The following is a 16,695-nucleotide window of genomic DNA, read 5'->3' as shown; positions in this document are numbered from 1 at the left end:
CAGTCCAACCTCCAGGACTACTGAGACATTGTGTAATTATGATGTTGCAAAAGACAAAAAAGAGGGTATTGATGTTGCTTGGCCTTATATAGTCCCATACTCTACTTGCTGAATAATGGGAGTTGTAACCCAGCAAGTGTTAGGAAACTAGGCAGTTTATATGGTTGTTAATGTCTCTCTTGAACTAGGTTGGCTAGTAATGAAAAACAAAATATTTAACCGCTGTCCTACCTTAGATCTTCCTACTCAACACCTATTTTTCTTGTTCATATCATATTGTGTTTGTTCCAAAAGGTTAGGTAGGCTTTATACTCACTTTTTTTCTCATATTATAATAGTGTTGTGTTGAAACTGAGAGTATAACTCTATCAGTCTGCTGTATCAGCACTTTTTCATTAATCCATGGCTTTAAATGTTATTAAATTGATGTAATACATTTGGCCTCACTTTAAAGGATAAAGTACGAGAAGCAGTCCAGGACACCCTCAGACAAATTTGGTGTTTTGTGCAATTTTAAGTTAGAGCAGGGTCATTTTATGCAACATTAAATATAGTTCTAAGAAAAGAAAAAGCAATGATGAATTAGAAATTTCCTGTTAGGAATTCTATAGGGGGAAAATACATTGAAACAAAGCTGATAGTATGAATGGATTGCTATTTTAAAAATAATTGCAGCTGAAAAAGCACAAAGAAACTCAATTCCAAACTCAAAATGATTCAATTCCAAGTATTTTAAGTATCTGGAAGCACTTTCTAGAGAGTAATTTTTATTGTCGAGCAGGTCTTCATTTCTGCTTGGAAAAAGTTTTTAAAGGATTCTTGGAATTCAAAGGGTTGTAATCAGAAAGAAAAACAAAAAAGTGTTTTCCCGGTCTATGAAGTGTCACTGGTTCAATGATCCCTTTCTTCAAGAAGTACTGGAGAGACATCTGTTTAAAATCCAGGCAAACAAGTACAACAAAGCGAGATGGACAAGTTATTATTGATTAATATAATTGCTTGTTTACTTCAAGTAATTGCAATACAGGAACACATAATTACAAAACCCTGCAATGCACAAGGAGAAAAGAGGACAAAATAAATTAAAAATATGAATATGAATATAGAAAAGTCTCTTTGTATTCTGAACTAACTGACAGATCCAAATCTAGATTTCAGTACAAAATATCCGTTCTTTGGCATTTTTCCATATTCTAGATTCCTGATCGATTTTGGATTGTAGGAATTAAATACATCTGTATTCTACAATGAAAGTTTAAAGTTAGTAAGAAGCAGGTATTTATGATGTTTACGTAAATGTTTACATTTACGATGTTCTCACCATCACAATTTTGTATTAATAATCCAATTAATAATCCAGTAAACAGGCTCACTGTGAATTACCGTAGGGATTCAAGAAGTCAACACCCATTGCACACAACATTTGTGCAATGCTGGTGAAATATTCACCACTGAATTTTTAATATTAGAAATTTTTGCTTTCCTTTACAGCTAGTTTTGTTTTTCTTTACTACCATTTCCTTCAGTGAATGAGGTATTATTACCTCTGCTCCTATCTAAGTCATTTGAGGTCATGTTTTAAAAGCATGAATTATTCTCCCTGTGGGAACAGATTGTTCTGCTTCTTTGCATTGGCTGTTCATTTCAGTTAATTTTGTTTAAACACATATACTTAAAATTGGAGTCATACAATTTTTTTATTCTGAAAGATTAAAGTGGGGTAGGAAATAAGTAAAAGTTATGCCTAAATGTAGAGAATTGTCTGTTGCTAATTCAGTGTCCAAAATTTACTTAATTTTTTTTTCCTGCCCTCAAAATGCCCTCTACACTTCCATCACAGGGTGGGACTGGGAGAATTAAACCTTGAATATTAAATGGCAACCTGAGTGTCAATTCCATAAAGGATCGATCAAGTTTTTAGTTGTGCTTTCTTACTTTGTTCCTTTAATTTCTTAGATTTTCTGTTTGGTTTGTTTTGCAAATTCTTACTCTCAAAGGAAATAACCTGAAGGGCAAATATAATGAATAGATGCTTTACAAAGAGAATATTCCAATCAAATCTGAGAAAAGACCTTTTTTTAATTTTTTTTTAAAATTTTGATTTATATGCCGCCCTTCTCCGGAGACTCAGGGCGGCTTACAAGGCGTTAAGCAATAGCCTTCATACTTTTGTATATCTTATACAAAGTCAGCTTATTGCCCCCACAAACCGGGTCCTCATTTTACCTACCTTAGAAAGGATGGAAGGCTGAGTCAACCTTGAACCTGGTGAGAATTGAACTCGCAGTAATTGCAGACAGCTGGAAGCTAAATACTACCTTTTAACAGTAGCATTAGTCTGCTGCGCCACTCAGGCTCTTTGACATGAAACATTAAAGTATTGAGTCTGATGGATAAATAATATAACTGCATGTAATATAATTTTTGCTTCTTTTTTGTCTTTATGTTCTTGCTACAGATAATTAGGATGTGAGGCTCAGAAATCCACATGAATTTTAAATGGCAAGAAGTAATAGGAATTTATTTAGCATATTAATCTTAATTTTTTAAATCAGGCAACTACTATTTTTCCACATTATTGAAATTTCTTATTGGGGAAAAGGAAATACATTAACTTTCTGCTATAGAATTGGGGGAGAAATTTTGTCTTTTCATATTTTGTTTGCTAACCACTAACTGAATTTAATACGTAGAACTGATTTTTCATAGAACTAAATCTATATTTTTGAGATAGGAACGATCGAAAACCTTCAGTGTATTTGTGTAAAATGAGATTTAGGGCTGATAATTAAAAAGATTTATTTTTTGAGTCTTTGTATCCAGCAATTGCCCAGTGATGTATGTGGGACAGTTCATTACTCAAGTAGTGTGATTTTAAACTTGTAAACTCTGCAACATCTCTGCATCTAATTAGAGTTGTTTTAAGCTTTGGATCTTAGGCAAACAAACAGATGCACTTTTTAAAAAAGAAACTTTAGAGTCGTCTTGTCTGCTTATGTCATTCCCTATGTTCCTCTCAGTAATTATTGATAGAGTTCTTGTCTCATGTGCAAAACAGCCTGAAAAATGATGATTTCTTCCCACAACCTGCACATATTCTAGGATAAGGTAGATCTAGACGCCCATAGAAGACTTGGCAGATCCAGGGGAACATTAATAATGCCTTTATTGGCTCATAATGAAATCCTGAGTTAATCCATTACAACTTTTACTTAAACAGTTAATGTCATGTTTGTAATTTAAGCAGTGGGGAGTATGGAATTAAGCCTATATTGACTCCTGAAATGGTTTAGGCCTTTCATAGTATCTTTTGTGGACAATATATATGCAAAGGAGGCCCTCTAGTGTCTCAGTGGGGTACAATTTCCCATTTACATGTTTCATAAATCGGGGGATCAAATAAAGTATCTCAAGTGTATAATAATGCTCTCACTACAGACTTAGAAAGGACCTCACCTGACAACACAGGGAATATAGTACATGTGCGAATTTATATGCCCCAGCATATAAAATTTCTACCTTTTTGCTGGGCATTCTCTGCCAATGTTTGATCAGGTCATATCATCCTTCTGATCAGACTCTGACACACCTAGGTTGATTGTTATGGAGGGGAGGATGAAATGCTTTTTGTATTACCTGGTCAGCCTGACAGCTAAAACTAACATGTAAAGTATTATTCTTGTTTGGAGAAGCCTGCCCCATGCTCTATGGGACCATTAACCATCTATTTTAAGAAGGTAGACATCATTTTTTGTGTGAAATGTAGTTGCTTGTATTATATAAGTTTTGACAATGCTTACATTGGAGTAAATCACTGAACTCAGCTTGAATTTTGATTTGAGGAAATAAAATTGTGCTATTGATGTCACTCTGGATTACAATGAGGTCTTCAAGCCAGAAAGAAATCTGAGATCCAGTTTAGTCACCTATCACAATGCCAACTTAATTCTTTCTTTTATCTATTTCCTTAATAAAAAGCCTTTTGGTTGTCAGATACCTCCTCAAATTAACTCACAATGTATTAAATATAACAATAAAAGATTACAATATCAAAGCCCAGAGCATGATGAAAGCAATTTACAGCAATCTTCCCAGTATGAGATGAGTATCACTCTTAATCTCCCAGTCCCGTGATGGCGAACCTATGGTACGCGTGCCAGAGGTGGCACACACTGTCCTCCCTGTGCGCCATCGCCAGTTGCTCTTCTGGTTTCCGGCACGGCCATGCAGTCTGGCCAGCTGGTCTTCATGAGTGCTGGAGCACTGAAAAATGGCCCCAAAACAGGCCATTTTCGGGGCCATTTTCAGGCTATTTTTCGGGCTGCTTTCAGCCATTTTTTGGGCCGTTTTCAGCCCAAAAAATGGCTTGAAAACGGCCTCAAAAACAGCCAAAAAACAGGCATGCTCGTGCCAGCCAGCTGGTTTTTGGGTTTCTGGCGCTTCGGCACGCGCACAAGCACACACGTTCTGGTTTGGGCACTCAGTGCCGAAAAGGTTCACCATCACTGTCCCAGTCTGTGTGGTATGAGAAAGTGGTATCAGCCAACAATATTGTGCTGCCTCAGAAGAATTCTAACCTGGCAATTTTTCATTGCAGTCCTTTCAAAATGTTATGCATCGCCTTTGAAGTGCTACAAGGCTTGCAGTATCTCAATGAGCATGGAATAGTCCACCGAGCTCTCTCACCTAATAATATCCTCATGGATGGAGAGGTGAGTCTTTGGCTATTAGTCTTCTATTATGTATTATACATGGAGGTTAGAGGCCTGAGGAAAAGTCTGAAGCAGTTATGTGAGCAATTCTAATTTCACCACCACCACCACCACCCCATTTGCTCCTTTACAGGTAGTCCTCAATTTATGACCACAATTGAGTCCAAATTTTCTGTTGTTCAGTAACACATTTGTTAAGTGAGTTTTGTCCCATTTTACGATTTTTTCTTGCCATAGCTGTTAAGTGAATCGCTGCAGTTGATGAGTTAGTAACAACCCGGTTGTTAAATGAACCTAGCTTCCTCTTTTACTTTGCTTATGAGAAGGTTGCAAAAAATGATTATTTGACCTTGGGACACACAACGGTCATAAATATGAATCAGTATCAATGTCAAGTCTGAATTTTTATCACATGACCATGGGGATGCTGCAAAGGTTATAACTGTGAAAGCAGTCATAAGTCACTTTTTTCAATGCCAATGTAATTTTGAACGGTCACTAAATGAATTATTGTAAATTAAGGACTACCTGTATTTTCAGGACTGGCAGAAAATGATGCCTGTTCCCAGCCATTCAGCATGGAAGGAAAGCTGAATGGCAGATCTGTGGAAGTGAAATTAAGTGGCTGAATGCATGTGTTTGAGCATATATGTGTATGTGTGTAGATGGATTTGGAGGAAAAAGAGGGAAACAAAATGAGTGTTCGCGTGAAAATCATGCATGGGAAATAGGCAGATTAAAAGGACTCTCCTCCCATTTTCTTCCCTTTCCAATAAATTTGCCTAGCCCCAATAAAGATGTCTTCAATTTCTACTAAAATAGTGTGTTTCCATAAAAACGATCCACTCCTAATCTATACAATAAAGACTTCCTTGGGATAATTTGTTTTCTCATATATCAGGAGTATTTTTTTTAAAAAAATTGATTTATATGCCGCCCTTCTCCGGAGACTCGGCGGCTTACAAGGCGTTAAGCAATAGCCTTCATACTTTTGTATATTTATACAAAGTCAGCTTATTGCCCCCACAAACTGGGTCCTCATTTAACCTACCTTAGAAAGGATGGAAGGCTGAGTCAACTTTGAGCCTGGTAAGAATCAAACCTGCAGAAATTGCAGGCAGCTGTGTTAATAACAGGCTGCATTAAACCACTGTACTACCAAGGCTCCTTGGTAGTATAAAAGTTGTATGTGTGCCCTATGCTGGAATATGAAACAAACAATTGTTCATTCACTCAAGCAATAACAGATCTGTTTGGACATAAATAATATTTTTCTATCCTCAAGTGATGAGTTCAGAAATGTTATCTTCAGTTTTGATTAATCACAATTTCTTACTTAGTGAAGGTCACAAACTCTGACTAAACATGGTATGTTTGAAACAAGCCAAAGTGTACAAATAAGGGCGAAAGACAAGAGCCTTGGTGGCGCAGCAAACTAAAGTGCTGTTAAATAGCACTTAACTGCCAGCTGCCTGCAATTACTGCGAGTTCAAATCTCACCAGGCTCAAGGTTGATTCAGCCTTCCATCCTTCCAAAGTAGGTAAAATGAGGACCCGAATTGTGGGGGCAATAAACTGACTTTGTATAAAATAGAACACCGCTCAGAGGGGACCAAAAAGCCCTACTAAGCAGGTATATACAAAAGTATGAAGGCTATTGCTTAACGCATTGTAAGCCACCCTGAGTCTCCGGAGAAGGGCGGCATATAAATTGAACCAATAAATAAATAAATAAATAAATAAATAAATAAATAAATAAATAAATAAATAAATAAATAAATAATAAATAAATAAATAAATAAATAAATAAATAAATAAATAAAATAAAATACGTTTTGGTGCATTTTGATACGTGGATTGTTAAAAAAACAAATGTTTCGCGTGCCTGTTTAAGAATAGGCATGCTTAAGAAGTGTTTCTTTTTACAAAAGAAGATAATTTTAAATCACTGGGAAGTCTTTTTTCAAATTTTGTCTGTAGGAATTGGAACCTCAAAGATTTGTATTGATGTTTATTTCTAATGTACAAGACACAGAAACTTTGTTGAGTAGTTAAATGGTTTATTTTCTTTTAACAGGGGCATATTAAATTGTCAAAATTTGGCCTTTATCATATGACCGCTTATGGTGCAGATGTTGAATTTCCTATAGGGTAAGTTGATAGTTTTAAAATAACCATAAATCATATATGAACAATATAAGAGTAATTTTCTAGGTCATTTAACTAAGATTGACATTTACTACTCTTCCAATATTCAAGAAATACTGTGAATGCATAGAATAAAATCACCTAGTAAAGGCATTTCTCATTAAAACATAGAAACGTCACTTTCTATGATTCTTACAGCAGCTGTTCCTCATTGGAGGCAGTCTGTTGCCGCTGATCGAGGCTAAAAATCAGCAGCCAATTTCTCCCTGCTTCTGTTAGTGCAAGAGGTTGACAATCCAGTTGACTGCTCCTCTTGATGCCAGACAGACCCATGACTGTGTCTTCCTTACCTCCCGGGTTGGAATGGAATGGAATGGAATGGAATAAAGGAGTTGAGAGAGACCTTGGAGTCTTCTAGTCCAACCCCCTGCTTAGGCAGGAAACCCTACACCACCAGACAAATGGTTATCCAACATCTTCTTTAAAATCTTCAGTGTCGGAGCATTTACAGCTTCTGGAGGCAAGTTGTTACACTGATTAATTGTTCTGTCAGGAAATTTCTCCTTAGTTCTAAGTGGCTTCTCTCCTTGATTGGTTTCCACCCATTGCTTCTTGTCCTATCCTCAGGTGCTTTGGAGAATAGTTTGACTCCCTCTTCTTTGTGGCAACCCGTGAGATATTGGAACATTGCTATCATGTCTCCCCTAGTCCTTCTTTTCATTAAACTAGACATACCCAGTTCCTGCAACCGTTCTTCATATGTTTTAGCCTCCAGTCCCCTAATCATTTACATTTTACATTTTACATTTTATTAAATTTGTATACCGCCCTACTCCCGAAGGACTCAGGGCGGTGAACAGCCATGAAATAAAACATATAAATACAAAATTTAAAATAGAAATAAAACAAGTTAGATAAATTTGGCTGAACCATATTTAAAACCCCAATAATTTAAAACCAAATTTAAAATTCCCATTTAAAAGAGGAGAAGTTTCAAACAACAAAGGAGGAGAAGTTTCTTTCAACAAAGAAATCATCTTTGTTGCTCTTCTCTGCACTCTTTTTAGAGTCTCCACATCTTTTTTACATCGTGGCGACCAAAACTGAAGGCAATATTCCAAGTGTGGCCTTACCAAAGCATTATAAAGTGGTATTAACACTTCACGTGATCTTGATTCTAATCTCTGTTTATGCAGCCTAGAACTGTGTTGGCTTTTTTGGCAGCTGCTGCACACTGCTGGCTCATATTTAAATGGTTGTCCACTAGAACTCCAAGATCCCTCTCACAGTTACTACTATTGAGCCAGGTACCATATATACGATATCTGTGCATTTTGGTTTTCTTGCCTAAATGTAGAACCTTACTTTTTTCACCATTGAATTTCATTTTGTTAGATAGCGTCCAATGTTCAAGTCTGTCAAGATCCTTTTGTATCTTAAGCCTATCTTCTGGAGTGTTGGCTATTCCTGCCAGTTTGGTGTCATGTGCAAATTTGATGAGTTCCCTTTCCATCCCCTCATCCTAGTCATTGATGAAAATGTTGAAGAGTAATGGGCCTAAAACAGAGCCTTGGGGTTCTCCATTGCATGCTTCCCTCCATGTAGATGCAGTTCCATTGAGGACTACACGTTGAGTATCCAGGGTTCTCTGGATACTCCTGGGGATTGGGTCACCCCTGTCTGATAGCCCAGTTATTCTGGCTCATCTTCCTTCTCCAAACCAGTTTCTGATGGGGCCACCAACGAGAGTGAGACAAGCAGACAGACAGACAGACAGACAGTCCCTGACATACACATACATTGTTGCATTAATGAAATCATGTTAACAATGATAAAAAAGGAGAAAATAGTCACTTAGGAAATTGTGTAATAGATGGAACACTCTGAAAACAATGAGTAGTTTGGGAAAAAAGGCTTATTTGTTGTCCTTTAGAGTGGACTCAGTAGTGCATTTTAGACCTTTAAAAGCATGCTTTGACTTTAGGTACCAAGTCAATTCTCAATTTCCAGGGCTTACCTGTAAAAACTATTGGACCTACAAATTGACTTTAATGACAATGATTTTAAGAACTTTAATGACTTTAAGAACTTTTTTTTAAAAAAAAGTTCTTCTGTCATTATGACTGTTCCTTAAAGAAAAATATAGGCATTGGCAAATGAGTTGTGAAGTTTGTTTGTCATCACCTGCTCCTGAATAATAATTTTTTAAACAAAGTTTAACAAAGTTTGAAGCATAATTTGAAAATAAATTAATTTATCCCATTGTCTGGTTTAATAAACAATACCATGTTTCCCTGAAAATAAGACCCTGTCTTATATTTTTTTTGAAGCCTGAAATAGCGCTTGGCCTTATTGCCATGCGCTCAAAAGCCCAATTGGGCTTATTATCAGGGGATGTCTTATTTTGGAGAAAACAGGGTAAAAAGTGTTATGGGATTAAGAAATTATAAAAATCAATCTCCATACGGTACATAAATAATGTTTCTTTTCAAGGTAATATCTGTGTTTGACCAGGAATAATTTGTCTCAGCATCGTCTTGCTATTTTGTTTTTTTAAAAAATTATTTTAATAAATTGATATTCATTTTTAGGTACCCATCATATCTGGCCCCTGAAGTAATTGCACAAGGAATTATTAAATGCAGTGATTACATACAGAGTGAAAAGTCCCTGCCTTCTGGTCCTAAATCAGATGTGTGGTCTCTTGGTATTATATTATTTGAACTTTGTATGGTATGTGTTTTTATGCTTTTGAGGGGAACCATAGTTGGACCACAACTTTCAACTTCATCAGAACTTTCAAAGCCATTAAGTATTAGTGAGGACACCTGAGCAGCCACAGCTTCAAAAATGCTCTCTCTTTTTTTAAGATATTTGAGAACCATGCTTGGTATATTTTTGTTCTATGAACTTTCTTTGAGTCATTTATTTTAAGACAAAAATTAATGTCCAGAAAATACTGCAATTGTTGTACTGCCCTTTCCCCCTTCTCCTATGGTATAGTCCAGAGCAGGGGTGGGTTGTACTTACCTTTACTACTGGTTCGCAACGGGACCATGTGCTCGCGATTCTGCACATGCGCAGAAGCTTCCTGACAACATCCGGGTCAGTGGATGGAGCCTCCCGCCAGTTTTACTATTGGTTCTTGCGAACCGGTCCGAACTGGGGGCAGCCCACCACTGCTCCAGAGGAAATTCAGCATAACCTTGAGATAGGCATACAAATCTTTTAGGCCTATGCACATTTTTTACTGAGGTCTGTTTAAAAAGAACAATTATCCTCACGGATGTCTCAGTTAATACATGATTTAAGTACACACAATGGCTATGCGGTTCATAATAATGCTTCATTAATCACCCCCTTTATTGTTGGCTTTAGGGCAGAAAGCTGTTTCAGAGTTTGGATATAGCTGAGAGACTAAAACTGATGCTTAATCTTGGTGAGTAATGTACAAATTACTGTAGATCATTGAAGGCCTCATAAAATCCCAAATGAGTACCAAGTCATTATTCAAGCTCTGGAATGTGGTATTTTTTAGTGTATCTGAAAATTGGAAATGCTTTCAGTCAGCTCTACCCATAAATGCAGCAAAGTATCATTGCTCTTAACTGCAGGTTATTAGGGCAGTGATACAACTTTCACTGGTCCTGGAATGGAATAAGTGTTGACTACCTACAAAATAGTTTCAATGAATATATTAACCTATGCCTTCATTATTCTTTTATGTGTTGTAACCTTATTTCTAGACTGTGGTTGATGTTGTGGCATCCCTTTTGCAAACACTGGGCCTGTATATAATAGCTACATTTCATATCTGTAAAGATATAACTAAAATGAAATAGGTGTGGCCTTACCAGATGCAATATTTATTAATCTTTTCTTTGCTACAACTGATTTATTTTTGCACTGTTTTGAACAAAGAGGAGCCACCCTACAATTTTTAGGCTTATCAGACCATCCATATTATGGAACATATTTTTATATATTGTATATTTAATACTGATATAAGCAACTTTACCCAGATTTCTACTCACCCCGGAATTTTAATTTTAAAAAAAGATGTGGGAAGCTGTTGTGCTTCAGAGCAAAATATCAACTTCTAGCATCTTTATTTTCAAGAATGAAACTAGACAAAAAGTAAAAATAATGAGCAGCAGCAGCCCAATGCTTTGTTTGGAAGTGTGCTAACTTACCCTGAAAAAAATATATAAAAACAAACATGGCAAAGAGTATACCATGGGCAAAGAGGAAGTAATAGAAAATAATGTTACCAATTTGCCTTTTGTTAAATGCCTTTTACTGATATTGGCTATTGGTTATGCCCCAAAGTCATCTTATAAGTACGGAAGACTTCATAAAGCAGTCATGTTGTTTGAAAACAACATGAAACAAAAACACAAGTTGATTTTCATTGTTGTGCTTAAGGTGTTCAAATAATTTTGATCTCAGATACTAGAATGGAATTTATTATGTGAATTGTTGGCATCCAGGACATGAATTTTCTCCATAGAGATGGACATTTTCTAAGAGAGAATATTGTGAAATTGCTCTTGAGATATAAAATGAGGACACTTTTTAAAAAAATACTAGGTTGTATCTTTTTGATTAGTGTAGAATAATTGCAATAATAATATTTCTTTGTATACATGAGAGCTATTATAGAATAATTGCAATAATGTTATTTTTTTTTGTATACAAGAGAACCAGTTTGGTAAGTATGCCCACATAGAGTTTTGAATCATGCCCTTCATCATCAAATATAGAAATCGGAAGAAGATCTAGCAAAAATGCCTACTCGTCCCTTTATTTGCTGGATTATCCACTTTGTGCATCTCAATTCCACACATTTCTGGATGGGTGTTTTGCTTTTGAGAGACCAGATAGAAGAGAAACATTGTGTGCACACACGTAAAAGAGGGAAAAAACTCTTTCTCTGAATTTAAGAAGAAATTTTTAGATTCAAGATTTCATGCTGTGGTAATAAATCTTGAAAAACATGAAAAATGTTTGCTGTTTTCTTGAGAATTATTAATAATTCATTCTCACATACAGGATGTGTTGATGATATCGTAACAGTGATAGCTGAGGAACATGGATGCCTGGACATTCTGGAGGTCAGTATTTCTTACTTACACCCACAATGATTAATTATCATTCATAGTGGATTTTTTTTGAAGCATAAACCAAAAAGATTTAATAACAATGCCCTTAAAGAAAGGCATCTCTGAATGATTACTCTCTGAATATCCACAGTTACTGGATATTCATTCCTATCTGCTATATTGAACTGTTTCTGCTTTTTATGAATTGGCATGTAATAAAAAAAAAAATTGCTGGGTAATGGATCGTGACCGTAATAAAGATTGATTGAAAATCTGTTGCAGTATACTTAGTTGATTTTGTTCAGTCCTAAAGTGTAGCAGGTATAATTTATACCCCTGTTCTTGGTTGTAAATCAGAAGAATACTTACCTTTAATTCATTTTGAAAGGAAGTGCCTATATTTTGGCATGTTTAGCTTAGTCTTTGTATATAACATGCAGATATACCCTACTTGAATGTAGTCCAGAGGCACATTTCTCAGATGTTGCTCCAGGCTTGTTGAAACTGTCTCTTTAGAATTAAGATTTGCTCCATCTCCATCTGAATGTGACTGAACATGAACTTTTTCAAAGAGCATTTAGTTGAATATTTGCCACCCTTAATTTATTTAACTTTTAATTAGTCATATTGGTTCATTTGTTGATCTTGATTTATTAAGTTTTTAATCTATTATTTACCGTATTTTTCGGAGTATAAGATGCACTTTTTCCCCCCTAAAAGAGGGTAAAAATTTGGGTACGTCTTATACACCAAATGTAGCTCTGCCCACCCACCGGCCCCCCAGAAAATGGGGCATGGAGGCAGCAATAGGCTATGTCAATTCCTGCAGCCTGAAACAGCTGATCTTCAGGAGGCTGATCCAACTGACAATCAGCTGTTTGTGCTAATCAGGCTGTGCTGCAGCTGAAACAGGCTGTTTGCTGCAAGTAAGCAAATTGCTGGGAGGCAGAGGCAGATTTTTTTTTCTTGTGCTAATTAGGCTGTGCTGAAAATGAAACTGAAACAGGCTGTTTACTGTTTGTTGCAAGGAGGCAAATTGCTGGGAGGGAGAGGCAGAGGCATTTTTTTTTCTTGTTTTCCTCTTCAAAAAAGGTGGGTATGTCTTATAGTCCGGAGCGTCTTATACTCAGAAAAATACGATATGTATTTTTCATCATGGCAATTACAATTTCTCCTGGTTTTGCAACTTGGATTAGTTATTGGTTTTAATTTATTTATATTTACTGTGGATGTTTATGGCTATTGTAGATGTCCATTTAACCATGTTTGGTTAAACCATATAAACCATCTGTATTGATTTAATATAAATAAATGAGTTAACTAAGTTGAAATTTATATTTTACGCACTAGGAAGTTCCTGACAATATTTTAGCTCTACTTCAGAAGTGTCTTACATTCCTCCCTTCCAAACGGTAAGTGATCTTACAAATACATTAATTAGACTGAAAATAAACAAAACTACAAGTGTTACGTATACAATTTATTGCTCTGTATTTTATAAAATGAAAACTGTAGATATCTAGGTCTACTTTGAAAACTGTATGTCCATTATGTTTAGCAGTGTTTTTGTCCATACTTGGACTATGATACAAATGAAGCAGATTCAGACTTGGGTAGACCAAAAAGCAAATAATAGATATCAAACAACTATGACTTGTTGAATTTTTTAAAACAAAAAAACTTCAATCACATTTTATAGTTTTAGTTAACATCTAGAAATATATTGTAGAGTCACAAGTTGTGTTGCCAACATAAACAATAAACAACCAAGAAAGAAGAACAACTAAGTTCAGAGAGCAGCAAGGACCCCCATTTCAACCCTGAGCTACAAATAGTTTCCAAATTTATATTCTTTGATCTTTGACTGTATTATATTCAAGAAGTGTTCTTACTATACTTTTCCCAACAATGCAAACAGTGCTACTCCTTCTGTCAACCTTGAAGTGAATCTGGCTGAGGCCATCTTGGAAGCTTCAGGGTTGCCACAAAGCAGAAGAAGGGGCAGGGACGGGAGAAATAGCTAGATGGGGTTTTGTGGCCAAAACAAGAAAATTTTCCTGTGGGAACCAAGGACATTCTGATAGGTGGCTAGCCAAGGGAGGAATGAAGTAACCAGGCAACCAGCCAGCACCTTGATTGGATAGTGTGACCAGTAACTTGGGGGAAAGGGGAAACTTTTACTTTTTAATTAAGTGAAAGCAGCGGGAACTTTCAGAGTCGGCTTTCACCAGTTGTACCAATACGATGTATCCAATAAATTGTTCTTTGAGGAATTTGCCTGCCTCAGAGTTCTGCTTTCTATGGGTGCATTTCTTGGAACGCTGACATCTTCTTTGTGTTTCATGTCCTCGGTAATAAACAGTGAGAACTCTGATTGAAAATGTCCAGGCCCTGTCCATCTCAAATTAATAATGCGTGAAATATCAGTGTGTAGTCAATTCATTTCATCTTTCACTGTGTTGAGTTTCCGTGCGTTCATGCAAAATTGTTATTCTGTCTTTGTGATTTGGTTTTTCTTTTTCTGCATGGATAACATAATCAACTATACAGGTAGTCCTCAACTTACAACAGTTCATTTAGTGACGATTCAGAGTTACAACAGCACTGAAAAAAGTGACTTATGACTATTTTTCACACTTATGACCGTTGCAGTATCCTCGTGGTTATGTGATCAAAATTCAGATGCTTGGCAACTGGTTCATATTTATGACGGTTGCAGTGTCCCAGGGTCATGTGATCAGCTTTTGTGACCTTCTGGCAAGCAAAGTCAATGGGAAATCCAGATTCACTTAACAACCATGTTATTAACTTAACAAATGCAGTGATTCACTTAACAACTGTGGTAAGAAAAGTCGTAAAATTGGGCAAACTCACTTAACAAATGTTTCACTTAGGAACATACATTTTAGACTCAATTGTGGTCATAACTTGAGGACTACCTGTATTATTGTATCCTGAAGCCTTTAATCTAGCCACATCATAATCACAGTAGTGTTCCAAAAGATCCTCAGCTTTCCTCAGTATTATGTGAAGTGCCATCCAAACTGCGGGGCTCAACATCTGCTCCTAGATCCGTGATGGCAAACTTATGGCACACATGCCATAACAGAGCGCTCTCTGCTGGCATGCATGCCGTCGCCCCAGGTCAGATCACCATGGCGTTTCTTTCGTGAGCTTCTGTTTCCCTGCAAACAATGAAACGGTTGGGTGCCCCGCCGGCCAGCTGGTCTTCAGGTCTCTGCTGCGCATGCGCACATGTGCACATTTGAGCATGTCCACACATGCACACATTTGAGCATGTCCATGCATGCACACATTTGCACATTCTGCACATGCATGCACACGTTCATACACACACACATGCACACCTTTCAGTTTGGGCATGCGCACATGCGCAGTTTGGGCACTCGGTGCCTAAAAGGTTCGCCATCACTGCCCTAGATCGTTAGTCATTTTATATTTTATTTCTGTGTGGCTTTCTTAGTATACAGGAGTAGTTTACCATGACCTTCTCTTAAACAATATGAAATTCCTTTGCTGTTCTCAAAAAGTAATCTTCCTCCAAATTCTTCCTGCATCGCTGCTGACCAGTATAAATGTCTGCCTGATTTAGCTGAGCAGTCTGTCTGACCTTCGACCTATGCTCTGTGGGACCTACACTCCCACAGAGAGGGGCTCCTCAGGGTGCCGTCGGGCCAAACAATGCCGACTGGCGACACCCAGGGGGAGAGCCTTCTCTGTGGGAGCGCCAGCCCTCTGGAATGAGCTGCCCCTAGAGCTTCGTCTTAGCCCTGACCTGCGTACTTTTCGCCGTGCCCTTAAGACCCTTCTGTTCCAGCAAGCCGGACTGGCCTAGTACCAATTTTAAAATGGGTGTATGTGTGTTTTAATTAGCGGGCCAAATTTTTATACTCGATTTTAATTGGTTTTAAATTTTATAAATCTATGTGTTTTAATACGGCTGTACACCGCCCTGAATCCTTTGGGAGAAAGGCGGTATAGAAATCTAATAAACTTGAAACTTGAAACTTCACATTATGACTGACCCTTTTGGGATTATATACACTTGGAATTGTGCTCCTGGCATTTTTTTACTCATTACTCTCAGTAGCAATGCACACATATACACCAAACCATGAGGAGGCAGCAAAGCATGACTTGGGGGTTAGGGTGGGTTGTAAAATTATACCATCAATTTTAATTTAATGAGACATTGAGGCAGGAGTCATGTGTCTACTTTTGATCCATGCTGCATGCACAAATAGATTATTCTTATGAGCAGTTAAATGCATCAATATGTGGCCTTGAGGATTGACTATGAGTTTGCAAAATATAAATGCTGGGGGATTTGCTTTCATTGCTAATTAAAATACATGCAGTAAAAATAGAAAGTGCAGTTTATGAAAAATAAATTTATATATATTACATCTGAGGAAAAGTTCATAGGACTATATGAATGAATGTATATATAGTATGCATTGTTTGGATTTTTGTTATACTTTTGCCCTCACTTCCTTTTTTATTGTATCAGGCCTACTCCTGGAAAACTATTGAATGATTCAGTATTCAGTGAAATCTCATCTTTATATCCAACCTTCCATAAACCTGTCAGTTTTTTCTCACCTAATCTAAGATGTGCTAATTTATCTCTTCCTGAGGATATTAATCAGCTATTTCAAGGTAAGACAACAGATCCCAGCTATTTCCCTAATATCAGTGTTACCAGACTAGAA

General features: G+C 36.8%; 1 protein-coding gene across 5 annotated transcripts in view; it reads left to right on the top strand.

The window, feature by feature from the left end:
• TBCK (TBC1 domain containing kinase) overlaps window positions 1-16,695 on the top strand; it is a 93,728-nt gene that overhangs the window by 19,178 nt on the left and 57,855 nt on the right. For all 5 annotated transcript variants that reach the window (XM_034442231.2, XM_087875485.1, XM_087875484.1 and 2 more), the window contains 7 exons: window positions 4,598-4,712; window positions 6,790-6,863; window positions 9,452-9,593; window positions 10,239-10,299; window positions 11,913-11,974; window positions 13,313-13,374; window positions 16,494-16,642. In XM_034442231.2, coding sequence (XP_034298122.1) covers window positions 4,598-4,712; window positions 6,790-6,863; window positions 9,452-9,593; window positions 10,239-10,299; window positions 11,913-11,974; window positions 13,313-13,374; window positions 16,494-16,642 — 665 coding nt within the window. The remainder of the gene's footprint in view (window positions 1-4,597; window positions 4,713-6,789; window positions 6,864-9,451; window positions 9,594-10,238; window positions 10,300-11,912; window positions 11,975-13,312; window positions 13,375-16,493; window positions 16,643-16,695) is intronic.

Source organism: Pantherophis guttatus, chromosome 8 (genome assembly GCF_059756535.1).
Source record: "Pantherophis guttatus breed Tessera chromosome 8, ASM5975653v1, whole genome shotgun sequence".
Lineage (NCBI taxonomy): Eukaryota > Metazoa > Chordata > Lepidosauria > Squamata > Colubridae > Pantherophis > Pantherophis guttatus.
This window is presented reverse-complemented; position numbering and strand designations above follow the sequence as displayed.